Below are 19,448 nucleotides of genomic sequence, written 5' to 3'. Positions count from 1 at the left end.
TGACCGTCTTCGATCCCTGAGCTGGCTTGGTGACACTATAAGATAAGAGAAAAAGAAGGGGTTAAGTTTTAAAACTTAGTAAGTTCCTATGCAAATAATAAGCATCATAAACACATTTTAACATGAAGTAAATTAACATAGGTATCAATGTAAATCTCATAATCAAACTTGGCATAGGTGATATTAAAACCTTAACATCGTAACTTACTCAATCAAACCTTACGTGGGTTCATCAAGTATCGAGCTCATTAAGCATGAGTTTTGTGTACATACTTGTACCAACTTGCAACATACCATTGTCTTCCACAACATACCATAATCTTTCATAACTTTAACACGACCGTTAACTTACCCATTGAACCACTTGGAATACTAAAGGATACTCAGGAAATCTCACACACATAGTACCATACCAATGCCATATCCCAGATATAGTCTTACATGGATCTTAAATCAATTCCAATAGCCCAGCTATGGTCTTACACGAAATCTCATATCGATGTCATATCCCAGATATGGTCTTACACGTAAACTCAAATAACCATAATGTCATGACATTCGTATCCTATCTATTCCTAAGGTTCAATCGGGATATTTCTCATTTTTCGAAACTTTTTTGAATTTATTCAAAGCGCAATTCAAAATTCGTACAATAGAAACACAATTAAAGAATAAATAATAATGCATTATTTACATACGAACTTACCTCAGTACAGAAATATGAGAAATGGATTTAATCGTCAAACACCTTATTATCAAAGTCTGAACTTCGTTTTTCTTAGTCTATAATAACAAATTTAGCTTACTTATTATTCACATTACTCAATTCAGTCTAAAAATCATACTATGGCAAAATTATATTTTTCCCTTAAACTTTAACATATTTATAAATTCGTCCCTAGGCTCGTAAAATGAAATGTATTCAATTTCTTGGTAACCTAAGCTTAGTCGAACCATAAACATGCTCATATCAGCCCAAATTATTCATCAAATCAGATTTTTACTACCCATTTTACAACTTTTTACAAATAGGTCCTTTTAGGTATTTTCATGAAAAAATCACTTAGTAAAAGTTGTTTATCACACCTTAAACATTCAATATCTTCCATCAAACATCAAAATACATGCATGTCACACATGGGTAAATTTTTAAATATGAACCCTACTTCAAAATAATGATAGAAATAGGTAAATCGGGTTACGAGGACTTCAAAAATGTAAAGAATATTAAAAATGGGCTAGGATGCACTTACTATCAAGCTTGAAAGTTGAAGAAACCCTAGCTATAGAGTCCTTATGAAATTCAGCCAAGGTTGAAGAAAGATGGACACAATTTTGGCTTTATTTTCCCTTTTTATTCATTTATTTACTAAATGACCAAAATGCCATTAATTCCTTTCTTTCAAAATTCACCTATCCATACCCATTTTTGTCCACAGAAATATAAAATGGTCTAATTATCATATAAGGACCTCTAATTTAAAATCTCATAGCAATTGGACACCTCTAGCATGTAGAACTCAACTTTTGCACTTTTTATAATTTAATCCTTTTTACTAAATTGAGTGCCCAAACGTTAAAATTTTTGAATGAAATTTTTACGAAATCATTCTGTGAAGTTGTAGACCATAAAAATATAATAAAAATAACTTTTTCTATGTCAGATTTGTGGTCCCGAAATCATTGTTCTGACTAGCCCCAAAATTAGGCTGTTACATAGGGTTTGTTATGTAGGGTGTTTTAATTTTGTTATTATTTTATTTGACTTTGGGCTGAAGCCATTGTTCTTTTTGGGTTTCCAGTTGGAGTCTTTTGGTTTGTTTATTTAATTGAAATCCAATCCAAATTTTATTCAAAAAAAGAAAGAAAAAGAAATTAAGGGTAATGTTAAAAGGTTATATATTAGAGTTATGGTCTCAACTTACTAATATATAAGCTTTCTTTACATCAAATATTAAGAAAAAAGGAAAAGTTCACCTTTTCTAAAACACTTGTGTGTTAATTTAGATGATCAAAAACCACAAAATTTAAAGATTTTAATATGTTAATGGATTCAGGTACATTTTATTTGACCATAAGGAGATTTTTTTTTATGTTATCTTGAATTACGTTTTTATTATAATTAAACTATAATATGGATCTAACTTCATTTTATATAGTTGTGATATATATATTAGATTTAGGCACACTCACTGTATGATTGAATTTATATAATAAATAAGCATATTAAAAATTTGAAAGGAATTGAACAAAAAATATTTTAAAAAAATTAATTTGAGAAAAAAAAATATTCATTTAAAAAATAGGTCAAATTTTAACTTAAAGATTCAAAGTTGAATCTCAATTGTTTATTTTAATTTATAATATTTTATATTAAATTATTTTTATAAGTTCAATTTATAAAACAAAAAAATTAATATAATTATTAACCCCGGCTGGAATCCGGCCCAAGCGGGGATAACACCTCTGCTGAATACTGATAATTACGATAATAATCAGATGAATCTGTTAGTTGTCTTCGCTGACCTCTGGATCTGTGAATCCATATCCTTATACAGACAACTACTATAAGAAATGGAGTAATGGATCGGGTTCTTTCGAAACTCAGTTTATAATTAAGGTACGTGTATATGCTTTTTTAGATTTTATTTTCCTTATATATGTATTCTCTCAATCTGTACTTTGATTCTTTAGATAAGATCCTATAGCTCTAATAATCTTCAAATTCGTTGTCTGACAGACAATTTATAATGAAACAAACAAGCATAGAAGTTGTGGTTGGTCTTTTTCAAATGAAGGGAAATCATGTAAAATCGAGGGATTTGATAGTGAACATTGATTATGAACTAGGTAAGCAAGCGGTGGCCGTGTATTTCCAGTTATTTTGCAAATTTTGGAAGCTTATTTGCGTTAATATTATGATCAGTGAGTTGAAATGGTTGTTAGAATAGAATCTAGAATCTGGAAATTGTTGATGGTGATAGTTCAGGATGGAACCCAAATCAACTTCCAAAGTTAAGTTGTCTGCTAAGGAATTCAATCCATGGAAACGAGTCTTCAATGTTTTCTCTTTTGGATTTCTCATTCTGTTATCGTCTATTGGTGTTTATTTAGCATTTAATTTTGTCAAGGCCCGAAATATATTAGAGAGTTCATATTATACTGTTGTAGTGGACTGTGGAAGCACTGGAACACGAGTGAACATTTTCGAGTGGGAAAAAGGGGATTTAATCAGTGACAGTCTGCCGTCTTTGTTGCATTCTTATCCAGATGATTTGACCAAGGGTCCACTTGCGAAACAATCTTGCCACTATCATTGCATGCAGACCGAGCCTGGTTTACACAAATTTGTCGGTAATGCTTCAGGAGTGAGGGCATCTTTAGAACCGTTGATTGCATGGGCAGAACAAAGGGTACCTCATGAAAGACATGGACATACTCCCATTATTATTTAAGCTACTGCTGGATTGAGAAGATTGGTAGCCAGGGATGCTAAGCAGGTTCTGGATGATATAGAGATTGTTGTAAGGGAACATTCTTTTGTGTATACTAAGAACTCAATAAGGGTTCTGACAGGGAAAGAAGAGGCCTACTATGGTTGGGTTGCTCTGAACTATAAAATGGGTAGCCTTGGAAATTCCTCCAAAGCATCTACCTTTGGACTTCTCGATCTAGGAGGTTCATCGTTGCAGGTTGTGGTTGAAGTATCTGACAAGAATGACAATGGAAATGTGATGACATCAAATATTGGTTCAAATCATAAGATTTTAGCATTCTCATTACCAGCATTTGGTTTGAATGAGGCATTTGATCGGACAGTCGTCATGCTCAGTCAAAATCAAACATATGGGCGAAATGCCTCTAACAGATTTGAACTCAGGCACCCTTGCCTCAGTTCTAATTTTGTGCAAAATTACACTTGCCCTGGTTGTGCTATGCTGAACATAAGTGTTGGTATGGAAAATTCTGAAACTCAAATGCATAAAACTCGGTTTTCTTCAACATATTTGATTGGAGACCTAAATTGGGAGCAATGCAAGGAGCTTGTGAGGGCAGCAGCAATGAACTATAGTGGTTCAGATTGGTCAGAACAATTTGTTGATAGAAACTGTGAAGCAAATTCATCTCCTAATGGTGGTAAGTTAGAAACATGCTCTCCTGCTTTTTCTAAACCAAAATGCACATTTGATATCTTTATGCCTTTATCATCACTGATCTTTTGATTCCACCATATTCATATAAAAAACAGCTTTTAATTTAGTGATATCTGGTAACTTAGTTGAAAATCAGGCCAAATTGTCAAAGTGGCCCAAGTTGTAAAGTTTTATTTTTATTTTTATTTATTTATTTATTTATTTACTTAGTTTAAATTTTTATGTCAATATTCAGTCCAAGAGTCACAGATAAAATGACCTTTGACCGAATTTCCATATTAAAATAATTAGGAGTTTTTTTTATTTTATTTTAGTTTTCTAATTAGATTAGGACTAGTTATAAGGCCTATTTAAAGGCATGGCTGTCCACCTTGTTAAACACTTATCATTATTATTAAAATTTCAGATTTGTTGAGAGCAGAATTTTCTTTGAGTTTTTTTCAAGATTTCTCTCTTAAGTTTTCTTTAGAAGTTGTTTTAACAATTTTGTGATTGTGGGAGCCATCTTCAACCTTCTTCTTGCCATTGATATTCTTTGGAGGGGAGATTAGAGCTGTTTGAAGGGAGTTGTGAGATCTTTCGAGATTTCAAGGCTTCTTAGGACTTATCTTTTAATTTCTTACTGTCAATTCTTTCTTTATTTCTACTTGTGCTGAATCATTATCTAATCTATTTTCTGTTCTTATTGTGTTTTCAGCATTTTTCTATCTTAAGGAATCAGCCCAAAAATCCCTAATTTTTAGGGTTTTTCCATACTCTTTTTGGGTGAAATTAGATTGTTGAAATTTGGGGAAACTATCTTGGTGTTCAATTGGGCAGAATCACAATCTCCTTGAGGGTTTCAAGAACCCTAACACTTATTTCCATTCTCAATTTGATTCTTTGCTGATTTGGGGATTTTATTTCAGATCTGAAAATTTAAAAATCTAATCTTTTAATTTTCTGTTTCGTTTCAGATCTAATTGTTTAGGGTTTTCGTAGGAGTTTCTCTTGACTTGGCAACTCGATCTTGGTCCGCGCGGAACCCCGTATCATTTGATATCAGATTTTGGGCGTTTTGGGTGTTCTTGGTTGATTTCTAAACTGATCTCTATTTTTTAAAGCATAAACAGCAGTTTTACCCAGAAAAATTGTTCAAAAAAATTCATTTGAGTGGGTAAACGTTGTCCGATTGATCTGAAATTTTACATACATGTTTTTGGCACTGTGATTGAATATAAAAAAATTATTCCCGCAAAAAAATCAGTCAAAAAGTCAAAAAAATCAAAAAAGACGAAATTCAATAAAAATTTAAAAAAAAGATTCAGCGGGTTGAATTTGGTGCCCAAAATTTCCAGATCAAAAATTCAATATATAAGGACACTCCAGATTTAATTTCGTGATTTTTGGAGATCGGGAACACCTCGAACGAAGTTGTCAAGTTACTCCGCAGTTTTTCGGGTTTTTTGTTTTCAGCAATTTTTATTGATTCTTAGCTGTAGGTTTTCATTTGTTTACCTTTATTCTTCCTTTACGTTATCTAACACCTTCTTGGTTCTTGTGTTAGTAGGATTTAAACGTGTGCACAACTTCTTCCTCGGTGCAACACGAATCAATTGGTGTCTCGTCAGTTTTTGGCATCCTAGTGCAAATTAAGATTCTTTGGTAGTTTGGTTCACACTCTCTAATTGGTTGATATAAACTCTGATAAAGAACTCACAAGATTGAATTCGACCTCATTGAGAGTTTGATTTTTCTTTTTGAGTGATTAACGGTGAGGTTTGATAACTTTTATTTTTGAGTGTTGAGTGTTTTGCAGGTTTTAAAAAAATGTCTACAGGTGATAATAATAGTGACATATTTAAAAAATTCCAACAACAGTTGGATGAACAGGCTGCTGCTCTTCGAGCCTTGACTGCTACCATCAATGAGGTACGATTGAATCAAGAACCTCAATATCGATATCCAATCAAGGAAGATCGGGATAACCAGCCCCATAGGCGCGACCCTCGACGTGTCCCTAGAATGGATGATGATTTTCATGATCGTGAGCAACCTTCTTTGGCAAAACCAAAGAGTGAGCAGCAACGAGAACATTTCTTTCATACTCGCTGCCATGTACAAGGGAAGCTTTGTAGAGTTATTATTGATGGTGAAAGTTGCACGAACGTAGCCAGCACGACGATGGTGGAAAAGCTTTGCTTAACCACTACCAAGCATCCACAACCTTATCAACTACAAGAGCTTAGCAACGAAGGCCGATTTAAGGTCACTCAACAAGTGCGCATCGCCTTTTCTATCGGTAAGTATCAAGACGAAGTTGTGTGCGACGTAATGCCTATTCAAGCCTGCCATTTGTTGCTAGGAGAACCATGGCAACTGGATCGAAAAGTCACTCACGATGGTCGTACCAATAGGTATTCTTTCAAGCATCAAGGAAAGAAACTCACCTTAGTGCCGCTCACTCCGGAACAAGTCCATGAGGACCAAATCAAACTGAAAAATTCTGTTAAAACAAGTGAGGAAAAAGAAAAAGAGAATGAAAAAGAGCAAAAAGAGATTGAGAGTGAAAAAGAAATTGAAGAAAGAAGAGAAAATGAATTAGAAAAAGAAACAAAAGAAAAAGACGTGGAAAGGGTAGTGAGGAATGTTTCCACTAACCAAGATATGAATTTTTCTTGTGTTGCTACTTTTCAGGTTCCCGAAAGATCGAAAGATAACTTTCAACTTCAATACCTCTCAAATGAAAGACGCTTTCATACGATCAACTTAGGCAAAGATGAAATCACACTACATGATCCCGAAGGTAAGCGAGGTAAGGAAATTTTAGAAACCGAGTCCAGTGCAGATTTGAAAATTATTGATAAATCTTTTGGTGACTTAGTTCTTAAAAGATCCCCTCATTTTGATCCGATTAATTGTTACTCTTCGATTGTGGTTGATAAAGTCATTACGAAAAGAAGCGTGATTTGTTATTCTCTTGATTTACCTTGTGTAAAATCCTCGAATTTGTCCAAATCTGTTTTGGAGAATAAGGTAACGAAATTTTCCAAATTTGTTTTCAATTTATATTCGTGCCTTAAACAGTTTATGTGGTTGTACATGAAGTTTGAGTTCCATTTGACAAATGTTAACTCAACAACGGAAATTCGACTACACTATGCCCCCGATGAGCGAAGGTTTGTTTTAAATGAAAAAGGTAAAATCGACCCTTATTCTTCTGCTTATCGAGGTAAGATGCTTGAAACCTTTGAAACACTTTTGTACTCCTCGGATAGTGATAAAGATCGTGTTGATGAACACTTAGATCGAAACGTGCTTGACTGTCCTATTTGATTTATTGATGATCTATCTGTTTTGATGGTTGATAAAAAGATTCTTGTTTTTGATAATGCATGTGTGAGTGAATCTATAGACCGTCGATTAATGCATGGTATGATTATGCAACTCTGTGAACCATGTGAATCTTTTCAAATACCTACTTGTGACGATTATGTTTACCATTTGATTTATTACTCGCAATTTATTCATGGTTTGTGGGAACAATGTGAGACGACTGAATGCCTTAAAACATGTCCATCTTTGTTTCAAATATTTGACGAGGCAGTGGTGAGTAAATTAGATTGTTTGCATGGTAATCTGAATCTGTCCATTCACATGCGTTATACCTGTTCTATTATGCTTATGATTGGACTACAAGCTTATTTCCGTTGCTATTTACTATCTCATGGCTATTCTTCTCAGTGGACTCAATTGCCATTAGTCCCGTTCGATAGAGGAAAGTCGAGTTCATTTGATTTTTCAGATTCGAGGACGAATCTTTTTGAGGAAGGGGGAATGATACGAGTCACAAAAGCCCAAATTCTTGAAGGCGAGGCCCAATAAGCAAATTCCCAGCCCAATCAAGAAATCCATCCATACTTAGTTGAAAATCAGGCCAAATTGTCAAAGTGGCCCAAGTTGTAAAGTTTTATTTTTATTTTTATTTATTTATTTATTTATTTACTTAGTTTAAATTTTTATGTCAATATTCAGTCCAAGAGTCCCAGATAAAATGACCTTTGACCGAATTTCCATATTAAAATAATTAGGAGTTTTTTTTATTTTATTTTAGTTTTCTAATTAGATTAGGACTAGTTATAAGGCCTATTTAAAGGCATGGCTGTCCACCTTGTTAAACACTTATCATTATTATTAAAATTTCAGATTTGTTGAGAGCAGAATTTTCTTTGAGTTTTCTCCAAGATTTCTCTCTTGAGTTTTCTTTAGAAGTTGTTTTAACAATCTTGTGATTGTGGGAGCCATCTTCAACCTTCTTCTTGCCATTGATATTCTTTGGACGGGAGATTAGAGCCGTTTGAAGGGAGTTGTGAGATCTTTCGAGATTTCAAGGCTTCTTAGGACTTATCTTTTAATTTCTTACTGTCAATTCTTTCTTTATTTCTACTTGTGCTGAATCATTATCTAATCTATTTTCTGTTCTTATTGTGTTTTCAGCATTTTTCTATCTTAAGGAATCAGCCCAAAAATCCCCAATTTTTAGGGTTTTTCCATACTCTTTTTGGGTGAAATTAGATTGTCGAAATTTGGGGAAAACTATCTTGGTGTTCAATTGGGCAGAATCACAATCTCCTTGAGGGTTTCAAGAACCCTAACACTTATTTCTATTCTCAATTTGATTCTTTGCTGATTTGGGGATTTTATTTCAGATCTGAAAATTCAAAAATCTAATCTTTTAATTTTCTGTTTCGTTTCAGATCTAATTGTTTAGGGTTTTCGTAGGAGTTTCTCGTGACTTGGCAACTCGATCTTGGTCCGCGCGCAACCCCGTATCACCAAGGGCCAGTGTGACAGAGATTTGGAAGAAGGGTGAGCAGTTATGTTCATCATCATTGACCTAGTGGAACAGTGATTTCCAAAGACAAAAGTATGCTGGATATTATTGTTTTTGGGTGTCTTATGTGGCATCAGTTATTGAAGATGCTCTATGCCTTGGCAATGCAGAGATTGCATTTGGCCCAGGCGACCTTTCATGGACATTAGGTGCTGCACTAGTCTATCAGCTAGATACTAGGGAAGCTTCTCCAAGCATTTCAACTATAAGAAACTTAAAGATGTCATCTACAGTTTTTCTTTTAGTTCTGCTACTCTCCCTCTTCCTTGTTGTGCATTGCAGCCAAATAAAGCTTCCCATGCTGGGCAGGAAGGTTTCCAATGTCGGGGTACCTTTGCCATCTTATTATCTTCATGCAAAACGGTGATCACATTGATACTGAACACAGCAATTGAGTAATTGGTATAGTTAGCCTGATCGTACAGGCAAAACTCTTTTATTCATTCATTTGTTAGGTAGGAAGATTCATTGGAAAAAAAAAACGCTGTATAAGTTGGAAAAGAATCTGACATTTTGTTTACATAGGTTTGGATTCTATAAATGCTTATATTGTTTAAAATTACATTAAGATATCTCAAGTTTTAGCATATATAATTACATAAGCTAGAATACACATGATTAAGATTAAAGATGTAGTTCCAGTATGACACACGCACAAGAAGACAAAGGCAAGCGATGTTTCAAAAGGATGCTTTTCCAGCAAAACGAGAGGCATCAACATCCACCCAGACTTCATTGGTGCGGCCAAAAAATCTGAAGGGAGGATCATACTGAGCAATAGAGTAAGTGTAGTGAGTAGCAGATGTAGCGTTAGCCCATGGAGACAAACTCAGACTAGTAGCCAGCTTCGCAGCCTCTTTGACCACAATATCATCCGTAGCAAATCCTGAGAACTTTCTCACAGCAACATGGTGAGAATCCCATGCGTAAGGTTTCAGGTTTAGCTCCGGAAGTGGGGTTGGTGGACTGTCCTGGAACTTGGCAGGCAAGTAAAATCGGACAACATAGGCTGATGAGTGAAGTGGCCCAGCTCCCGGGACTAGGCTCGTCACCACCGGCGATGTCATGGCTACCCGAGAATAATTCATATTCGCACCTTGTATAAACTGGAATAATCTGTCTCACCCACAAATTTATTTTAAAAGATAATCCTGAATTAATTGGCAAAGAATCAAGATCAATAATAAATTTGTTAAATTTAGAGGGGGTACCTGTGAAACCCAAATAAGGTGGCTTTTTGGAAGGAAAGGTCGTTAACGGTTGCAGACATCCACGTGGCGTCCCGGTAGTGTCTGATTTCGAAATCGGATTCGGCGTGTACCACCTCGTACTGTGGCGATTCAGTTGCCCCGCAGAGCACCGCCAAACATAGCAAGTTTATCACCGTTATCTTCAACCTTGGAGCTTTCGCCATTTTCTTCTTCAATATTTAGGTTTTCGGTGTTTGCTTAAGGAAGACGTTCTGTATTTAAAGAAATGAGAGTGTGCCGTGGATTAACCGATCTGTCCCTTATTGGTCAGTTGACTTCTTTACGAACACTATGTGGGTTAACTAACTATTCTCCCACGTCTAATATTATTTTAGTATAATTCTCATTTTTATTTGAATTTAAATTCTTTTTATTAATTTAATTTAATAATAAAAATTCTATGAACTTTTCCGTTTTAAACTTAAATTAACCCAAACCCAAAACAATTCAAATTAAAAAGATACGAGAAGTTAGTGTTTTGATTGAAGAATGATTATTGAATCAAGATTACAAATGTGGAAGGAGGTCATCATTTTATCTCCCCCACTATTCAATGGTAAACACCACTTCTATCCGAACATTAGAACGAAGCTTTTTGTTAATCATTTGACCATGGTATTTGTAGAATTATTGTAAGTGATCTTTTTGAAGAATCTTAAGAATAAGAAAAATAGGATGAAAATGATAAGGTTAAAACTTGATCAAAGGTTAAGATTACACACACTCTCCATTCAAGAGGTTTTTAAGAGAGTTTCTTCATGTAAAAGTGCAAGGACATGTAGAATAGATAGGAGAAACTTTTTAAAAAACTCTTGAAAAGAGAGAGTGTAATCTTAGCCTTTAGTCAAGTCTTAACTTTATATAAAAATCTAATCGCTATAAAATTTTAATTAGTAAATTACTTGGGGACTTAAATTGGAATTAGCCAAAGTTTCAAAACAACAATTATACCATTTTAAATCATATGTTAGGGGACAACATGATTAATTATTCATTAACTTAGATTAATTAAGATTTATTTGGTTAAAACATGATTAATTAAACTAAATGATAATTTAATCCTAGTATATAAGTTAATTTTTGGTGGAAAAAAAGAGAATATCATCTCCTCCAACCAATTTTAGGCAAGAAAGAAAACACTTGATGTCGTAGCTAGGGTTTCAAGCTTTTCTTTTTCTTTTTTACTTTAATTCAAGTAAGTCCCTAGCCATTTTTCTTTGATTTCTATGGAAATCGAATCATGAGAGCTTGATCTAGCTAACTCATTTACTAATTTGTGAAAATGTTAAAATTTTAGAAAGTTTTCGGTTGAGAATTGAATGGTTTTGGTTTTAAATTGTTATAAATTAAGCTTAGTATATGAAAAAGACTAAATTGTAAAACTTAATTGTTAGTTTCGTACATTATGGACCAAATTGAATAAAATGGAAAACTGTCATGAAGTATAGGTAGGAATACGAAATAGAGGGTCCCTAATTAGTTTTGGTGAAATCAAATTTTAATTAGAAGTTCTAAATTGAAAGTTATGATAGTCCTAGTTTTAGGGACTAAATTGAATAAGTTGAAAATTTTGTGTAAATTGGTATTTGACTTTGATTTGGTTGGAAATGGTTGTATGATATGTTTTATGGTTATTCGTAGCTAACCACAACACCAAACAACCGAAAGGGAAAGGGAAAGGAAAAGCGAAAATCATCGACGAGTAACGTGCGAAACCTCGGTTTGTACTTTTATGATTTAGGATAGAAATGTTTGATTTTATATGCATGTTTATTGATTGTTTGACCCTTGAGGTGAGTCTATTATGATAATATAAAATGTTTTGATTGAATTTGATATGGAACATTGAAGTAGAGGACTAAAATGAATAAAATGGGAAATGATATGAAATACTTAAATTATGATATGTGATATGAAAATTATATTGCAATATATCTTATAATATGAAATATGTGTGTTTGATGATGAAATGGAGTTGTGATTGTGAATTTGAGCAAGAAACAATGGTTTTACTAAATTGAAAAATAATTGTTATGCGATAGAACAATATACATGTGTACGAAATGCACATGTGATCAAATATAATGTATGAATATGCGAGTGAGATGATTACAACTATGGAAATGTTATATATATAATTGATACCATGTGATCTTAGTAAAATTTTATGATACCCAAAAGATGATATAGCAATACCTCGGGCAATGTTGAGCCTTGGGGTCTTCTTGGAAAGGTGGATATCGTAATATCCAAAGAGGATATCGTGATACAACTGAAATGTGTCTCCAATCTTCCATATTGTTGGAGGTACCTTGATTCCAAGGTGTGGATATCGCGACACCCTTGGATTTGGTGTCGTTTTACTCGTTTTCAACATCCAACACGTCCCTACACCACTCAATCACACGTTAGGCCTCTTAGTGACTCTATTGGTCAAATTGAGTCACAAAATAGGCAAAAATTCACTTATTAACTAAAAATCTAAAAAAAACGAAAAAACTATACAAAAGACGCTATTTTACTAAAGAATAAGCTTCTTCGGAAAAGCCTAATTTGTCCCATCAATTTGTGATAGATCAACTCTACCACACTTAACTCTTTGCTTGTCCTCTTGTCCTCAAGCAAACACACCAAACACGCAAAAAAAAAAGATGACCCTTGGACTAAATTAGACAATTAAGTTACATAGCAGTAAAACATCAAACTAGTACAAGAATTACCTCACATGCAACTAAAGAATGATAACTAGCTAACTTTTTTATTCCTAATGCAAACATAATTAGTTCACGAAGTTGAAATGTTAATAGATGTAGAGGCAACGTAAATGAACATATGTATAGGTGTTGTCTATCAAAATAAATCATACGGATCACTCATAGATATTTAAAAAGAATTAGTCATGTTCGTTCAAAAAAATGCAAGCTATTTATAAATTATTGTGTTGGTGACTTATTTGAGTCCCAAAGATCTTCTAGGCTTGCAGCGTTTTGAGACTTAGGACAGTCTAGATTCAAACAACATATACTCAAAATAAGTTCAAGCACTAGAAACAGTTAAGCACACGACATTGTTCCCTACTCATCCCTAATTTATTTACAAGCTCACTTTCTTATTTCTTCTTCTCTCACATACCTTATTTCTTCAAAATGATAGAAGGTATAACGCGAGATTAGTACCTGCAAAATCTATAATTGTAAATCAAAAGATTTTTATTTTTGAGCTTAATTTGATTCAAATATATTCTTATTTATTTTCATTTTTTCGTTCACTTTATTTTAAACGTATTAATTCCTGTAATCCCTTCATTTTCTGTTTTTTTCACACACAAAGCCACCATAATGTTTCTACTATCCCTTAATGTCTATGGATCGACATCCCTTATGTAGTGTAATTAATGAACGAGACAAAGAAGGATTGAGTACTATACTCATATTGGCTTGAGGCTTTGATATTAAGGCTTACCAGAAAAGGATACTTGAGGCTCAAAGATATAGGAACCAGGGGTATATAGCAATAGGTAAGCTTTTCGGCTTTAGGCTATATCAAACAATGCCTAAGATCTTTCCTGAATTAATCATCTAACAACAAATTTTTTAAGCATACATCTACTTAAACGAACAATTAGGAATTCAAATTATTTATCTACAATGATCCATATACTTTATTCATCATGTGGTACATTTTATACATTTTCATTTTGGTTATTGCCTCTCGTCTATTATACACATTAACTAATTGAACTAATTAATCTACAATTAAGAATAAGAAATTATCTAGAATCATTCAAAGTCTACAAGTTTGGCAATTCTATTTACTTATTAGATATATACAACTAATAACTTATTGCCTAATTATAGTCCAATCATCATGCAATTACACAAAAGAAAAACAAAAATGAAAAAAAATTTTGGGATTTTTGAAAAATTTAAAACAAAACAGAAAATATTTTATGAATTTTTTTTGAAAAAGGAAAAAAAGTTAAAATAAACACACAAACATACATAAAAACAAGAAAAATAAAACACATAATATTATGTGCACCCCCCCACACTTAGACTACACATTGTCCCCAATGTGTCCTAAGTAAAAGATAGGAGGTTACTGGACTTTCCTAAAATGGCGTACCAGACTAGCTCGGGGTCCACCTCCTTGTTGAAGCTCGAAATGTTGAGTAGTCTTTTAGGGTAACTTGCTAGACATAAGAAGAAAAAACAAAGAAAAACAAAAACAACCAACACAGTACACAAAATAAAAATAATAAGAAAAAAATCCAAAAGTGTTTAATAGTTTACATGTTGCATTAAAAATTTGAAAGAAAGTGCAAACACATGTAACTAAGCATTGGACGTGTTGTCCTCCAAATTAGTTTCATCAATTCTTGGTATATTTATTCCTTTGGGAGTGGTTTTCTTGGTGCGCAATTGACGGATGAGCGTGTTCTGCTCTCCGAGGTCAACATCCTATGTAGGTGTGAATACATTTTCCATAACCTTCGCATGTGATGTCCCCTCGTCACCCTTTGATGGCTCGTCATCTGCTGCCTCACCTTTGTCATTCTTTTTCACATTGGCTTCTCCTCTCCGTCATTCTCGCCCTCAGACGAGTCACTTGACCGGGCAGGACATTTTATAGCCTCTGATCCTTGACTAACCATAAATGTGTTCACGAATAGCTTCATTGCCTCATGCATTCAAGTATTGTATCATACGTCATGGCCTAACTGACATTGCCACTGTGTAGGTTCACCTTCAATCTTTTTCTTGTTTCTCAGCTTTTTCGCTGCTCGAGGTATATTTATTTTTTTCATTACTTTGTTGATTCTGCTCTTGAATTTGCTTCCTATGAAGCTCTTAGAATTGGTGAAGCAAGGAATCATTGATGATGCTGTAAGTGGGATGATAAATCTGCTCGGTGGATGTGGTGTCTACACCAGCCCTGCGATACAGGTTAGTGATCAAGTGCGGGAAATAGATACGCACCTTACCACTCATAATGCATTGCTTCATCTGTTGATTGATCCATGTACCTACACAAATTCTTTTGCACTACAAGATAGAATATAATACGGCTGATCTAAAAACATTAACGTTATTAGTATCCAATGCAGGGTACAAACGAGTACATATAAATTGCATCCAAATTTTTGTAATAAGGAACATGATTGTTTGCTTAAAAGAGAGAGGTTATCCCAATGAAGCTTCTCACTTCCATTCGTATTTACCTTCCATAAGGTAGTTTAAAATGGCATCTGTGTCGACGTTAGTAAAGTGGTTTAAATCAAGGGACAACATATCGTCCTCCTCGTAACACGAGAGGCCATAATATTCGCAAATGGTAGCGGGGAAAATGTCTCTGTTGGCATGCCTGACGTACACCCGATCACATTTAGAAAATTTTAAATTGGAGTAAAACTCAAATACTATGGGTACATTGACATGTTGCTTAGGAAACAAGCAAAAATCGTCCCACTGGTGAAAGCAGACTTCATCCTAATTTTATCATTAAAAGAGGAGGTCGGGTCAAAACAACATTCAGGGATGAACATCCGTCCCTAGGTAGTTTGATAGAAATCCATGGCCTCTTTTTGGGCAAATTTAATGCCATCAAATTCGAACAATGGAACTGAGGCAATTTGGGATCAAGACTATTTTCGTTGTCTCGGGGGAAAATTTATAATTTTCTTGATTTTAAACAAACAAAAACCAACTAACCAACTAGCCACAAGCAATCAATCAATGAATTAAAAACTAAAATTTAAAATGACAAAAATAATAAGAATAATTATTAGAAAATAAAGGAAAGGAAAACTTAGACCGCTTTGATTGTCGTAGCCGAGTGGATTGATTTGAGAAGTTTTAATAGAGGTCTTTATATGGTAATTAGACCATTAAAGAAAAGTATGTAGATTCTTGGTGACTCATCCATGGAAAAATTAGAAAAGGTCAAGGACTAAATTTGAATTTGAAATAATTAAATTAATTAAAAGATGATAAAAGAAAATATCATATTATTATTGTCATCTTCGACCTAAAATTTTATGCAAACCCTAGGAGAGAGAGGGGAAACTTTCAAGGCTTAATTGGGTAAGTTCTCTTATCCTATTTTTAGTAATTTTGGTATTTTTGAAATCGAGATAGCTTAATCTCTCTATTTAAGGGATTAATTTGAAAAGTTATCAAGTTATGAAAATGGGTCATGGATGTATTATTCTGGAAATTAGAAATTTATGGTAGAAAATGAAAGATTATTGATAGATAAACAACTTTTACAAAGTGATTTTTGATGAAACATGATTTAGGGACTAAAATGAAAAGTTGTAAAATTTAATGAAAAATTTTGAAATTTTATGAATACATGTGCTGGAAAATTTGTAATGGGGCTTTGGTTAGGCTTGGAATGGGGAGTAATTTGCACAAGTTTCATTTTCCGGGCCTAAGGACAAAATCAGAATTTATGGAAAATTTAGGGGCAAATGGTAATTTTACCTAGGACGTAAATTGAGTCCATTTAAATATGGAATGTATGAAATTGATGGTTAAATTTATTTATATAGATCCGGACAACACTAATTCGAGGTTAGATAAAGGAAAAGAAAATATTTCGGATTAGTAGACTTTTATGCGAACAAGTGTTGAGGTAAGTTCGTGTAACTTAATCGGGCATGAAATTATGTTAATTGAATGTCGTTTTTGTATGTAATGTGATTTATGTTGAAGTTCTTTACTTGCATGCTATGATGGAAAATTGATACATGCTTGAACTAGTGAAAAAGGGGTTAAGTCCCGATTGAATATAGAGTTCTGATGAGTAGGTATGCTTTCCAAAATGAATGAGGTCTTGCATTTGTTGCGGACGGGATTTAGCTTGAATGTGTAATCCCATTGACCTTGTTACAAAAAGGATTTAGCCCGAACAGTTAATCCCGATATAATACCTCTCGAGCATACGTTATGATTAGGGTTTAGCCTGGACTTAATTCTAATCGAGCTCTTCTGAGCATACGTTATATAAAGGATTTAGCCTAGACTGGTAATCCTGTTATATGATAAGTGGCTCAAGAGAGTGTTTCTTGGTTACGTGCCCTAAGGGGTACCCTTGAATAAGGAATTGACAGATTATTGAATCGTACACTTCGAGTGTACTACTTAAGCATCCATCAGAATTCAATGATTCAACGAATGTAAAACTCTTGAAATGGCATGAAAATCTTGATATGATATGATAATGACTTGAAAGAATATTGCTTATGGAAACATAACATTGTATGCCTAGATATTAATAAACAAAATTGGCAAGTTTAGTTTCTATTATATGAACTTACTAAGCATATAATGCTTACTTCGTTTTATTTCTCCCCTATTTTATAGTGCTCAAAAGCTCGTGAAGGTTGGAAGATCATTGGAGCATCGTCACACTATCAACTAGCTATTTTGGGTATACTTAGTAGAAATCATTTTGGTATAATGACATGTATAGGACAACTTGGCCAATAGTGGCTAGAAATGTTATTTTGTAACCTAGCCATTCGAATGGCTAGTAATGGTTTATTTTGGCATGATTAAATAGGTTATGATGTTATATTCATATGTGATATGTTATGTATTTGTGATCAAATGATGCTAATGCTTAAGTTATTCCAAGGTAAGTTTGTAAACACATATTCATGTAGTGATATGCCTTGTTGCATGATGAGGATTTCCCAATTTGAATGCTTGAATTGGTTGGTTTTGGATGTGTGTTTGAAACAGGTCTTGGGTGAAAATTTGGGTGAGAAATACATAGGCAGACACACGGGCTTATGTCTAGACCGTGTGTGACACACGGCCTGGTAACGTGGGCATGTGGTTAGGCCGTGTGTCCCCTACACCTTAATTTTGAGAAACAAAATGCTCAAATTGGGCACACGGGCAGAGACATGGGCGTGTGTCTCAGCTGTGTGTGCCACACGGCCTAGTACACGGGGTGTGTCTTGGCCGTGTGAAACCTGTACGTAATTTCGAATTGAATTAATTAACCACATGGTCTAGCACACAAGCGTGTGGCATGGCCATGTGTGTAAGTCAGAGAGTTACATCGGGTCGAACACAACATCCAACATGGGCATGTCCCAGGGTCACACGGGTGTGTCCCTTGGACCACACGGGCGTGTGAGCCCTGCACCTTGAATTTTTTTTGAAAAGTAGCAAAAAATTCTTAGATGTCTTAATTTAGTTTCGACTCGATTCTAAAGCTCGTATTGGGCTTCGAGGGCTCGATCAAGGGACATTATGAATGATCTTGGTAAATGAATAGTAATTTAAGTAGTTTAATGGAAAAATGTTCTGAATGTTTTGGTAATGCTTTGAAACCCTGTTCCCGTGACAGGTACGGGTTAGGGGTGTTACATCTCTATTGTGATAGTAAAGCTACCAAGATCTTTTAGCCTAGGAGGAACTCTCCTAGACACTACCGCGTTACATTCCTCATTAAAAGTGATTTGCTCTCCTCTCTCTATTTTCTTCTAATGAGACTTAACATTCATAAGGAATTTCGTGTATATGGGAATTTTCTTAAGGAACTCTAACAAGGGGAGGTTCACATTTAAGGGTTTAAACATATTGAGGAATTGCAAGAACTCCTCACTCTCTTTCTTCTTCTCGCCTTTTAAACATGAAAGAAATGGTATGGCTTTGGGCTTGGTGGTGGTAGTGGTGGTTGAATGGCTTTATCATCAGTTTCAATTTGTATGGGTTCACTTTTAGGTCCTTCATTCTTTCCCACCCCACCTCCAACACTAGGAGTGCAGGTGCTCTCATCCTTCTCACTAATTTCTTTCTCCCCATAACTTGATTCGGTAGGGTCCTTAACCACAACCCCTGATCTAAGGGTGATCACCTTGGTGTGTTCCTTCTCTTCCTTCTTCAGATTAGGTTTGATATTACTGGGTATTGTAGAGGCTAAGTTGTTTTGCAATAATTGCAAGACTTGGTCTAATTGACCAAGAATTTGGTGCACGTCTACCTTACTTACCCTAATCGACAATGGAGGGAAACTATTATAGGATAGTTTTCTCTCTTAATCTTGGGGTGCCCTAAAAGGTTATAGAGGCTAATATGGCGCATTGGATTTTAAAGTATTAAAGTTTTGGTTCCCTTGATTAGGAGGTCCCCCTTGGTTCCCTCTCCACCTAAT

The 19,448-nt window shown here is 34.4% G+C and overlaps 3 protein-coding genes across 3 annotated transcripts; 2 read left to right on the top strand and 1 right to left on the bottom strand.

Annotated features, from left to right (window-relative positions):
- The first annotated feature begins 2,427 nt into the window (after positions 1-2,427).
- Positions 2,428-8,356, top strand: LOC121225155 (uncharacterized). The gene is made up of 3 exons (XM_041109230.1): positions 2,428-2,620; positions 2,741-2,850; positions 3,172-8,356. Exon 3 carries the CDS (start codon positions 5,964-5,966, stop codon positions 7,467-7,469), a length of 1,506 nt encoding a protein of 501 aa, XP_040965164.1. The 5' UTR covers positions 2,428-2,620; positions 2,741-2,850; positions 3,172-5,963; the 3' UTR covers positions 7,470-8,356.
- LOC121217965 (probable apyrase 7) lies at positions 2,991-4,223 on the top strand. The gene is made up of 2 exons (XM_041094739.1): positions 2,991-3,388; positions 3,476-4,223. Exons 1-2 carry the CDS (start codon positions 2,991-2,993, stop codon positions 4,221-4,223), a joined length of 1,146 nt encoding a protein of 381 aa, XP_040950673.1.
- Positions 8,357-9,516: 1,160 nt separating the features above from the next.
- Positions 9,517-10,615, bottom strand: LOC121225157 (heme-binding protein 2). Its single transcript, XM_041109233.1, has 2 exons — positions 10,239-10,615; positions 9,517-10,143 (listed from the first exon to the last, which is right to left on the bottom strand). Exons 1-2 carry the CDS (start codon positions 10,439-10,441, stop codon positions 9,708-9,710), a joined length of 639 nt encoding a protein of 212 aa, XP_040965167.1. The 5' UTR covers positions 10,442-10,615; the 3' UTR covers positions 9,517-9,707.
- Positions 10,616-19,448: the final 8,833 nt, after the last annotated feature.

The sequence above is a fragment of the Gossypium hirsutum genome, chromosome A03, assembly GCF_007990345.1.
Source record: "Gossypium hirsutum isolate 1008001.06 chromosome A03, Gossypium_hirsutum_v2.1, whole genome shotgun sequence".
Lineage (NCBI taxonomy): Eukaryota > Viridiplantae > Streptophyta > Magnoliopsida > Malvales > Malvaceae > Gossypium > Gossypium hirsutum.
This window is presented reverse-complemented; position numbering and strand designations above follow the sequence as displayed.